The 12,897-nt window shown below is 36.5% G+C and overlaps 1 protein-coding gene and 1 pseudogene across 1 annotated transcript; one reads left to right on the forward strand and one right to left on the reverse strand.

Annotated features, from left to right (window-relative positions):
• The first annotated feature begins 336 nt into the window (after positions 1-336).
• LOC125361695 lies at positions 337-3,769 on the forward strand (annotated as a pseudogene).
• A 4,578-nt stretch (positions 3,770-8,347) lies between these two features.
• LOC125362532 (olfactory receptor 10AG1-like) lies at positions 8,348-10,211 on the reverse strand. The gene is made up of 2 exons (XM_048361357.1): positions 9,249-10,211; positions 8,348-8,446 (listed from the first exon to the last, which is right to left on the reverse strand). Exons 1-2 carry the CDS (start codon positions 10,209-10,211, stop codon positions 8,348-8,350), a joined length of 1,062 nt encoding a protein of 353 aa, XP_048217314.1.
• Positions 10,212-12,897: the final 2,686 nt, after the last annotated feature.

Below are 12,897 nucleotides of genomic sequence, written 5' to 3' on the forward strand. Positions count from 1 at the left end.
CTTATTTTGGTAACCTGGGTATTGTATACACCTTTATGGAACTAGGGAAGAGAAGGGATACATCAAAATGGAGAGACAAAGGGTCAAAGGTGAACCAATGCAACAACAACGCTTACAATACAATATGCTGTAAATCAAATGTACAACACTGGGTGGGGAAGGAATTGGGGAGGGGGCTAAGGTGGGTGGTAAGAAACACGTATAAAATGGTAGCCCCTCTGTACATCACTTTGATGATTAATTAATCAATTAATTAAAATCCCATTATATAACCAGATTGGACTACTCATCCATCTAAACTTATTTTCCCCCCAAATATTTAGGCAAGAACAAAGAGGAATGGATAGGGGAAATTGCTCCTCATGGAATGAATTGCTTTTCTTGGGGATTACTAATACTCCTGAGATGAAAGTGCTGCTGTTCGCTACCTTCATACTTGTCTATATCATTAATAGTCTGGCAAATCTTGGAATGATCACTTTAATCCGAGTGGACTCCCGGCTTCGCACCCCCATGTACTTCTTCCTCAGCCAACTTTCTTTCTGTGACCTCTGTTATTCCACCTCAGTAGGACCCAAGATGCTGGTGAACCTCCTTACTAAGAAAAAAATCAATTCATTTCCTGGGCTGTGCTCTGCAGTTCTTGATCTTCTGCACCTTTGCAGATGCTAAGTGCATGTTGCTGGCAGTGATGACTTTGATTGGTACAAGGCTATCAGCAACCCTTTGCGCTACACAGTGAACATGTCCAGTAGGATGTGCACCCTGCTCCTGGCTGAGATTTACCTGGTGGGAATGGCAGATGCCTTGATCCACACCACACTGGCATTCCACTTATGTTTCTGTGGGTCTAATGAGATCAATCATTTCTTCTGTGATTTGCATCCAACTTACCTTCTTTCTTGTTTTGACATCGAAGTCAATGAACTGGTATTATTCATCATTTTTTGTTTCATTGAAGCCAGCACCATTTCAGGAATCCTTGTCTCTTACTATTATATGACTTTATCAGTCTTAAAAATTAGCTCTGCTGCCACAGTCTTCTACTCTGCAGACCAAACATGCCGGGCCTGAATGTGTTCCTCTCTAGAGCTGGGCAGTTCCAGGTATGCTACAGGCTAGGGAAAGAGGAAAGAAAGCAACTTGTTTCACTATGGTCTCACTATGTAGCCTGGGGCTGGCCTTCAACTCAAAATCCAAGGGTTACCCTCTCTCCTCTCTCCTCTCTCCCCTCTCCTCTTCTCTCTCTTTCTTTTTTCCAGTTCAGATCCTCTGCCTTGTAATGGCCTATCTACTCAATCCAGGAGATAAGTGTCTCATGGGAAACCGAGAGTATTACACAAAAAGCTTGAAATCTGAGGATCCTGGTGCAAACCAGCCTGGGCAGGAAAGTCCATGAGACTCTTATCTCTAATTAACCACCAGTAAGCCAAAAGTAATAGAGCTATAGCCATTAGAAAAACACCTCAAGTTCAAACCTATGACTGGAACTCATGAAAACAAACCACGTGGCCTGGCTACCATGCCCCAGCTCCTGGGCAGCTCCTCCCGCAGGTCATCTGAGGCAGTTTCCCCGGAACCCAACCCCAGATCTCTGTCTTCAGAGACCCAGGACCATCTATGGCTTGGCCAAGGTGCACGTGGAGCTCATGGGAAAATATTATCATTACCGGTATGGCCTAGATTTCCGGTGTCTGCGATACCCTGGGATCATTTCAGCCAATTCCCAACCTGGAGGAGGAACGACAGACCAGGCAGTTCAGTTCAAATTCTCCACACTGCCGCAAAGAGTGGCATGTCGAATGTAACAAATGAGGAAATTCTTTCACCTAGAAATCGGACAGACATTCATGTTCATTAGAGAACACACAGGAGAGAAACCTTATGAATACAACAAATGACTTGGCATGAATAATAGAATTTACACAGGTGAGAAACCTTGTAAACATAGAAAGTCTTTCAAACAAAATTCACACTTTAGCAGGCCTAAGAGAATTCACACATGTGAGAAACATTAGGAATGTAATAGATATGCAATGTCTTTCACCTGGAAGAAAACTCAGTTTGCATTGGAGAACACAAACAGGATAAAAGCCTTGTGAATGTAAATCCATTTTTTAAAAACAACTTTTAAAACAGGCTTAGATTGTGTGGTGAGCAGCAACCAGAGTAAAGAGAGCTAACAAAGAATATTGTTCATAAAGTTTACTTGCACATATGAAAATACAATGTACTCATTGAAATGGCTTTGAGAGAGCAGAGAGGAGAGTAAGAGTAAGATGTTGATCAGGATACATTGTTTGCATGTGTGTAAATGTCACAACTAATGTACTACTAATGTTAGTATCAGTAAATAATCTCTTAGTTAAAAAAAAAAAGAAAAACAAAAACAGTAGCCTCCTGGGACAAATATCTGCACAACTGTGGGGCCAGGACCACATGTTTCATTTACACAGACTTAGATACAAATTGTTTTTGATGTCAAGAATTTCTAAAACTTCCTCATTGCTACTTTTGTTTCTTGACTGTATCATTTAACATCTTTAAACTTTAGGCTCTATTCTGATAACTGAAAGCACACATGCACACATACATATAGCAACTACATAATAAAAACTTAATTATGTTATTAATATGGAGAAGATAACATGACATCCTACATAATTTCATAGAAAAGTCCATTCTGTGCATATTAGGTAACATAATGAATTTTACTGAATAATCAACAAAAATATTGTCTCTAAAGTAAACATAATTGTCTGCCTACTGAAAAAATAATCAATATGTTTAATGAAATTAACAGCAAGATAAACTTAGAAATCAGACTACTCAGTAAATTTATAATTTGTCATTGAAATCAGTTATTTTAGACTATGTCTCTTTCCAAAGTGTTACATTTGATTTTAGATAATCAATCTCTTGTTTAATGTGTACTTAAAATAAAGGTAATCTTAATAGCAAAAAATGAAATGATAAAATAATGGCATTCACAGGGAAATGGTCAGATCTTGAACGAATAATTTTGAGCGAAACAAGCCTAGAGCACAGAGGACAAAGGTGCATGGTCTCCCTGATATGTGGTTGTTGCAGAGGGAGGGGAGAACAGTAGAGATCATGTCTGTAAAATAACAAAATGATTTTCAAATGGTATTTCTACATGTTTTGGTCAGCGACTTTACATCATGTCTCTAAAACCAAACAATTACTAAATAAACATAAAAAGGTCTAGGAAAGACCTGCCAGGAGCACAATAGCTCAACAGCTACATACATATGATTATATAAGATGAGGCTAAGCAAAATGAACTCCAAGAGATGGAAACAGGAGAATTTTACTGTTATCATTATGTTTAATGTACTAAGGGAATTTCCTTTGACGTACCCCTGTGGTCACTGTATATGATTCTGGTACACTGGATATTGTATATATGCTTATCTGAACTGGGGAAGGGAAAGAAAAAAGAAGGAGGGTGTAACAAATATGACAAGATATGTACTCACTACCTTATTATGTAACTATACCCTCTCTGTACATCACCTTATCAATAAAATTTAATTAAAAAAATTAGCTTTGCTGAGGGCAGGTTCAAAGCTTTCTCCACTTGCACCTCTCACTTGACTGCAGTGGCAATTTTTCAGGGAACCAGGAAAAAATGACCTCTCTGTTTTATACCCTCGTGATCCCCATGCTGAACCCTCTGATTTTTAGCCTAAGGAACAAGGACATGAAAGAGGCTCTGATAAAGGTGAGAAATAAAAGGTGCCTTTAAAATACTGTATTTAACATAGTATGCTGTATTTAACATATTGTAATACATGGTGTATTTAAGTTATTATAGCATACGTACAGAAATGCATGTGTATTAATCACCTACCTTGGATTTTTTTGTAAATTTTAAAATTACATTTAAGTAGTTGGGGCTTTAATTCAACCTGTCAGTTTATAAGTACAATGTATCTTGATCAATGTACTCCCTTTCCTTCACTTTGCCCATCTCTCTCATCCCTACCTATCCCTTAAACTTCCTGGATCGATTTTCCAATATGTACATTGAACATTATGCATATATCTGTCCATCCTTCTTCTCTCTACCTGTTTGTCCCCTACTCCCCTTCCCTTGACTTTCTTTGCCTCTCCACATGTGTTCCAACTTCCTTGTATTCATTCATTTTGTTAAACTGCCAGTTGGTGGTTTGAAAAATCTATGCTATTACAGTTTTCTCCTGTGTATACCACATGATGACATGTTTGTATACATATCCCCTCTCTATATGTTTTCATATCTGCTTTTTTATTTTTGACATTTCATTGTTCTTTCTTTTACTTAAATATGATTTCAGTTGAACTAAGATGTAATGAGGGTTTTTAATGCTCTTGGACAAACTTAAGTGCTTCATGCTTCATAGATAGAAATTAATTACTCAAATGAACACAGTAAACTCATTTTTACCAATTTTAACTTCTCAGATTTACAAGTCAGAAATTGTAATATCTGGAATAATTTTTCAGTAACTCTTGAATCAAATGATGACTAAATCAGATGATAGTGACTTTTCTTTCTTTTTTAAAAAAATACTAAACTTTCTTTGTTATTTAATTTTATTGTCAAGGTGATGTGCAGAGGTTTTACAGTTACATACATAAGATAGTGAGTACATTTATTGTCAAACTTGTTACCACTCCCTCATTTTTCTTTTTTTTTTATTATTGCAGAAACTCATACTTTTTATTGTCAAAGTAATGCACAGAGGGATTACAGTTTCATACATTAGGCCTTGGGTACATTTCTTGTACTGTTTGTTACCTCCTCCCTCATTCCCTCCTCCCCTGTCCCCCTTTCCCTCTCCCCTCATGAGTTGTTCAGTTGGTTTACACCAAATGGTTTTGCAATTATTGCTTTTGGAGTCGTTTGTCTTTTTATCCTTTGTCTCTCAGTTTTGTGAATGCATAAAATGATGCTAAGTTAATTGAACTCCATTTTATGGAAACGAGTGTAAGATCACTGTTGTAATTACTTTCAACATGCCAGGTGAAACCATAGCTTCTTTTGTTGATGATCCTCTTGTATCCCTTCCTGTGGTATAGCCGCGCTATCACTGTATTTCATCTGAATACATTGGGTACTGTATATAATGGTATTAGAACTAGGGAAGTGATAGTGACTTTTCTATCTTGAGATTCTTTAGAATTATGGGACAAAATGACAAGAAATAGACTGTCTAATTATATCCTTACTATTTCTTTTCCTATAGTCTGTCAAATTACAACTTAATACACCAGCAGCAAATATTATTTACCCAATTATAATACCATCAATGACTGTGTAGAGATATTGGCTCTCACGCCCCCCCCCCTCGCTCTCCTGACCTGCAGGAGAGATGGGGAAACATGCCCCGACCCTGCGAGCCAAGAAGAAGAAAGGGTCGTTGGACCACCCACACCCAGACCTCCCTCACCAGAGGACAAACAGAGGGCCAGTGGGCTAAGTCAGTGCAAAGTCTTGTTTATTGAGGTTGAACCCACTCTTAAATAAGGCACAGGAGCCAATCAGGTCAAAGATCGGCAGGAAGGGGAGGGCTGAACGTGAACCTATCTAGGGACTGTGAGAGGTGGCCTGAGCTGTCAGTCAAGGGTGGAGGGCCAAGGGACCAATCCTAAGAGGCAGCCTTATTTTACGTCACAGCCCACAGGACCGCCTCCGTGTTCATCACCAGGCACCATCTTGGCCACACGTGGTCCCAAGGCTGGGAGGCGGGCCCAGGTAGAACTGCCTTTCTGGGTTCAGAGTAGTAGCCACAAGTGACCAGAAGAAAGGCGGGGCCAACTAGGACCGCCCTTCCAGGTTGCAGCATAACAGCCACACATGACTCCAGGGCTGGGAAACAGGCGGGGCCAGCAAATTGCCTCTTAATGATGCAAAGGCATCAGGGCATGCCCCACATAGAGAGAGTATATATTACATATCACAGTTGTAACTACTTTAACGTGCCATATGTAACTGTAGCCTCTATTATTGATGATATTTCTGTATCACCTTCCTGTGATTGTACCTACACTATCTCTGTATCTTATCTTAGTATATTGGAAACCAGGGATACTGGTATTAGAACTAGGAAATTGGAAGGGAATACCAAAATCGAGAGACACAGGGTAAAAAAAGACAAAAAACTACAAAAGCAATACTCACAAACTGTTTGGTGAAAATATACTCAACAACTGAACAACTCATGGGGGGGGGGAAGGGAAAGGGGGAGCGGGGAGGGGAGAATGAGGGATGAGGTAACAAATAGTACAAGAAATATATCCAATGCCTAATGTATGAAACTGTAACCTCTCTGTAATTCAGTTGGATAATAAAAATATAAAAAAAGAAAGAAAGAAAGAAAGAAAGAAAGAAAGAAAGAAAGAAAGAAAGAAAGAAAGAGTATATATTACAATGTGTCTGTCTCAACACTTTCCTTCATACTGGCTGGTAAACTTCCATAATGTCAAAGAAAAAACATTTTATATGTAGAAAACAATCTAAGTCTTTTTCTACACAAAAGAAGTAAATAATCAAAACCATAGTCATTATCAGCTCACTCTAGTAACAAGAGCTATTTTTCTCAAAATGAGGAGCTGTCAAAATTTACTTGTGATGATGTAGGAAAAAGGGATGCCTTGCCTAATGTTGACTATTGTGTAAAACAATTTGATGTTTCCTAAAAATCTCCAATAGATGTAGCTTATGATCAAGTAATATTATTATGGAGTATATATTCCAGAATTTTTTTTATTACTATGGCTTTGTAATAAAGCTTGAAGTTTGGTATTTATATTCTTCCAGCACTGCTCTTTCTGCTAAGGATAATTTGCTATTCTGGTCTTTTATTATTCCATATGAATTTTTGGATTTATTTCTCTATTTCTTGGAAGAAAGTTGTTGGGATTTTGATGGATATTGCATTGATTTTGCATATTGCTCTGAGCAGTATTGCAATTCACATCTTTGGTTTCGTTAATTCATGTATATATAATTTATCTTATATATACACACATGCATGTGCACACACATACACATACACTAGAACATGCTAAGTTATGTAGGATTCTACACATTCACACACTGAGGCCAACAGAGGATATGAATAGGAGTGGATGCAAAGGTTCAATAATTATGTGCATATGATCACATAAAATGTTTTATGAAATGAACTCCAAGAAAAAGAAACAAGATGTTTTGTAGTTCTTATTGTTGCTGCTTCTGTTTTCATTTACCTTTTTATTGTTTGTTAGTCTGTTTGTATTTGGGAGGGCAAGGGGGAGTACAGAAAAGTGGAACAAAGGGTGAACAAATGTACCAGTGACAATCCTCTCTCCGTGCATATTAAAGCCACAATTACACTTCCTGTCTGATTTTTAAAAATATTTTTAGATTGTACTTGTATGATAGTGTGTTTATCTTTTTATTTCTGGCTTGTGTTCTTAGTGACATGTTCCTTAGGATCTCATATGCTTCCCCAAATGACAGGGATTTTGTTTTTCAAGGACAAATAGTTTTTCAACCTGTCTATGCCACACTGACTTTCTTTACTCAGTTGTTGCCTGCATGCTAAATGTTTTCGATAGGACTATATAACATTATTATTACAGTAGTTTCAACAAAATTATTACCTATGTCTATCCATAAAGAAAATGCCAGAAAAACCTAGCTGTGGAACATTCCATAAAATAGCTGTGCTGAATATTTTAAAATAAAAGGTGAAAATTCATAAATAGAGAGGGTAGTATTTCTGCTATGATAAGAAACAGATAAGAAGACCTGTTCTTAATAACAATAAGGGAAAGAGAGACTAGCAGAGCTTTATTTTCTTCTGGAATCAAATTAATTGGTTGATTCACATGGAGAAAAACTCTTTTCCTTGATGATGAGGAACAAAGATCTTGGTTTTTATAGCGAATGCCAGGAAAAAAGTTATTTGTTGATGATTTCTTGATATTACCATCAAAATTATGGCCCAATCAGACTTCATAGTTGGAAATGGCAAACTGAATTCTTCTACTGACTTCTTTTCATTGCCTTATTTGTCACTATAAGTCTATAACACACCTTTCTTCTTTATATTTTATTGGTTTAATGGAACAGAGAATGACAGACTACCTGAATCACCAATTCATCTCTAAACTTATACTAAAATAATTATTACATTCATATGTCCCATGAAAAAGACTTGGAGATATTTGGAGGATAGTTAGGGTGACTATTGCAAAACTCCAGTGAAATAAGAGGTCCAGTTTAAGTGATGTTTATTTAGCCAGATTTCCAACTACCACCAATCTTCTATTGCACTGATAGTAATTGATGGGTTTAGATGTGAATTTGATTGAAGATATTTTCTGGTATCCTGTGCTTTAAGAAGCCAATCATTAGAACTAAAATAAATCCATATCCACTTTTCTTATGGTACTGTGAATGAAGCACACAAAAATCACAATTTTAATACAAACATTCAAAGCATGTTTATTGATATAAAACCTTTAGGCTTTTTTATGAATGATGGGCACAGCCATATTTGTGAACCAGTTCACTCATTTAATCAATCACTTAAAACATTTGATACTCAGTGTTCAGTATTGTATTGCAGAACTTAAGACATAGTAAATGTAAGTACAAAGATGCTTGAAATTATTCAGTAAATATTCTAGTATTTTTAAGTTACAAATCACTCCTAACTGAATTCTGCTTGTATATTTTTACATGGGATAAATCACACATAATATAAATTTATTTATAACTTCTTGCATTAACAAAGAGTATTGGTTATAGTTTAATTTGTTGAGTAAATTTCAGGCTAGTATTCAAAATTAACAAAAATATGCAATAAACTGGGAATGAACACCATCTCAACTGGTAAAAGTAAAATTTACAATGTTTCCTTCTGGTGCTTGTGACTACAAGTTCAGCCATGCATGAACCCGTGTGTGTGTGTACATATATATTTCTATCTCTATCTATCTATAATCTACACACACACACACATAATTTTTGTCAGTAATGAGGCTTGAACTCACAGCCTTAGGTGCTATCCCTGAGCTTTTCTGCTCAAGCCTAGCTAGCTCTCTAACACTTTGAGCCACAACCCCACTACTGGTTTTCTGGTGGTTAATTGGAGGTAAGAGTCTCACAGACTTTCCTGTCCAGGTTGGCCTTGAACCACGATCCTCAGATCTCAGCCTCCTTAGTAGCTGGGATTACAGGCATGAGCCACCAGCATCCGCCCTTGGCATTGTATTTTAAGTAATAATTTTCTCAGAGCTGCAATCACATCCTTGTTCCTAAGGGTGTATATCAAAGGATTGAAGATGGGTGTCACGATGGTGTAGAAAAGAGACAGCAATCTGTCAGTCCCACCAGAATGGTTGGATTTGGGCCTAAAGTAGGTAATGGTAGCAGATCCATAAAATAGAATTACAACCAGCAGATGGGAAGAGCAGGTGGAGAAGGCCTTAGCTCGCCCAGTGGTGGTCGGCAACCTCAAAATAGTGGCGATAATTTCGCCGTAAGAGGCAGTTATCAGTGTGAAAGGGACTGCAACGAACAGCGTGGCTACAGCGTAAACAGATAGCTCGTGCACCCAAGTGTCCCCACAGGCTAGCTTGAGTATGGGAGGTATGTCACAGAAGAAGTGGTCAATGTGGTTAGAACTACAGAAACGCAGGGAGAATATTTGGCAGGTCTGTCCTATCTGGACTGGGATTCCTCCCAGCCAGGCTCCGGCTGCTAGCTGGACACACTTCTTTGGGTTCATGACTAGAGGATAGTGGAGGGGGTTGCAAACGGCCACGTAGCGGTCATAGGACATCACAGCCAGGAGAAAGCACTCTGTGGCTGCCAGCATAAGGAAGAAACACATTTGGGTGGCACAGTCCAACAGAGAAATGCTTCTATTCTGAGTCCAAAGGTTGACCAGAATTCTGGGGAGAATTACAGACACATAAAAGATTTCCAAGGTAGAAAAATTTGCCAGGAAAAAATACATGGGTTTCTGCAGCACAGGGTCAAACCTAGTGATTATGATGATGAGGCTGTTTGCAAATAAGATAACCACATAAACTATGAAAAATGCCCCAAACAGAAACCCCTGGAGGTTTGGAAGGTCAGAGAATCCCAGAAGGACAAATTGTTTTACTGAAGAAACATTGTCTTCTTCTTTGAAATCTCCCAGCGTCATCTGTGGTAGTGAAGGAATCAAATGTAGGAATTACATACTTGTCTTGGCTGTGGTTTTCTTATGTATAAATAGATGTCCGTCACCTTTCCAAACTTCCCAGTTCTCTACCATAACAAAGTCTGAGTTTAGGGATTCTAAGGAGATGATTTATTACTATTATTATTCTGAAGTAGTTGTACCAATTCATTGCCATTTAACAAAAGTTTATTAATATGGTGCATCTCCGTGAATGTCACCCCTTTCAGTATTCTCACCCCTTTCTTCCCTTCCCTCCTTTGTCCTCATTATACATAATTTTGTGGGATATGCATTGAATTCTTGACTGCATGCTTCCTCTCTTGTATACTTTCTTCCGCTATCCTTTTTCGTTTGACCTCAACCTCCAAACACCGACTTCCTCTTGTTTATTTTATTCAACTTTTATTGACTTTGCCTTTCAATGGAATTGATCTAGTTGAGTTGCTATTCGAATCTACCATATTTCAATTAATACACTAGTGCATACTTACATACCACCCAGAGTATTTTACTTACGAATTTAGAAGCTACATATAGCTTCTGTCTATAAGGGTAAACATGCATTCTTTGTGTCTGTGTGCCTGACTTATTTCACTAAGTAAGTCTATCACAAAGAAATTACTTTTCTTTTCTGCTGAGTGTCATTTAATATCTTTGTCCATAGAATGAGACATGCCACCATATATTTTCACTTGAAAAAAATAAAATGAAATCCAATTTTATGTTTAATTATGGAAATATTGTAGCCAGAAGCTAGTGGATCATGCCTGTAATACTAGCTACACAGAAGGTTGAGAGCTGAGCATTGTAGTTCAAAGCTAGACTGGCAGGAAAGTCCAAGAGACTCTTTTATATCCTGTTAACTACTGTAAGTCCAGATGTGGAGCTGTGGCTCAAGTGGTAGAGCACTAACCTTGAGCAAAAAACCTCGATGGCAGTGCTCATGCCATGATTTCAAGCCCCATTACCAGCACACACACCTACAAATTATTTGTGTATGTATATGTATATATAACATGTTTTATATATACATATACATATGTACATACACATATATACTTACAGCTATATGTATATACATATATACTTGAGTCTCTAATATTAAAATATATTAAAATGACTATGGCATTATTGAGTTATGGTTTTAAGGCGTGGAGTATTTTTAATCACCTATACAATATTAAATTTTTAACATGGTTCCTCAATCTAGAGCTTAGCACATGGAGGAAGATGAAACTCTCCACTTGGTCTGTTTTGTCTGTCAATTCTTTGTGGACTGGCATCCATCAAGTCCCTACATTTGATTAACTAAGCCATAGTCTCTAACTCCGTCACTGCTTTTTTCTGTCACTATTATATTGAATCTGCAATGTTCAGGCTTTTTGCCCATTGCAATTTCCATATGCCATGTCCCAGTGTTTAAGGAAAGCATACATTTCGAAAGTGAGCTAAACCAAGTGTCCAAACATTAATAACAAAGTCTAAGCTACATCAATACAACTTTCTCTTCTCTATACTCCAGAACCTTTTGTTTATCTCCTGTTTTTATTTTTTTGATTGACAATGTCAAACATTCTTTTATTCAATAGAACTACAACTTTACGAATATTAGTGGGATTCTTCATATAAAATGTTATGCAAAGTAAGAAAAGCTGTAATTACACAAATGTATCCCAACAGAAATCATATTCAAATCATGATTTTGTGAAAATGCTTTCTGTTGGCGTGTGACTTTTGGAAACTTTTCTACATAATACTAAGAAACAAATCCACTAGGTCATTCAACAAAATATAGTCACTTTTGTTTTTATTCAAATACAACATATTTACTTTTTTGTATTTACTTTGAAAGAACGATTTTGGTATAGTTATTGTGGTATTAATTAAAATGGTTGTGTACAATGTTTATGCTGCTTATGCTGTTTATGAAGAGTATGTTTGTGAAATAAAATTTAAGGCATGCAGCAAAACAAACACAGATTTATGCATTCACAAGCTTTTTCATGTTGTCAAATATATTTATGAAAAATACTAAAACATGATTAGTTTTCTCTTATGTTTTCAGGTTTATTAATCATAAATCCTAAATCTAACCAAAAGAAACCCATTTAATAGGAGGGGCTGGCTGATTTATCTTAATAATATCTCATTTTGTATTTTTCTCATATATTTCATACAATTGGATAATTATGAGAGATGATTATCAGTTACTATGTATGTAAATCTCTTATATCTATTCATAACACATAATTATCATGAAATAAGTATTAGCATATAGAATGACAAAGATGCTCCATACAAATTTTAATTTATTAGCCTGGATGATAATTAAGACATTACATTATATTTTCAAATGATCAAGAATATTGAATATCAATACTGCAACAGAGTATCTAAAACAAAAAATGAATTAACACAACAAAGAATCCTTTTAATATTTTTCTGTAATTTCTTATTATTAGTGCTGTTAAAGATAAATTACAATGTACATGTAAAATTATATGCAAATTATTTCTGATATTTGTAAAAATATTTATGCCCTTGTCTTTGGAATAAAGTGCATTTTAATTCTTACCCTTACTGGTTGGTTAAACACAGATATTAATAAGTAGGTTGATTTTGTTTCCTAAGTTTAGGGTTTTCCCTTTATTTGAAGCAAAAATAACTA

The sequence above is a fragment of the Perognathus longimembris genome, chromosome 13, assembly GCF_023159225.1.
Source record: "Perognathus longimembris pacificus isolate PPM17 chromosome 13, ASM2315922v1, whole genome shotgun sequence".
NCBI lineage: Eukaryota > Metazoa > Chordata > Mammalia > Rodentia > Heteromyidae > Perognathus > Perognathus longimembris.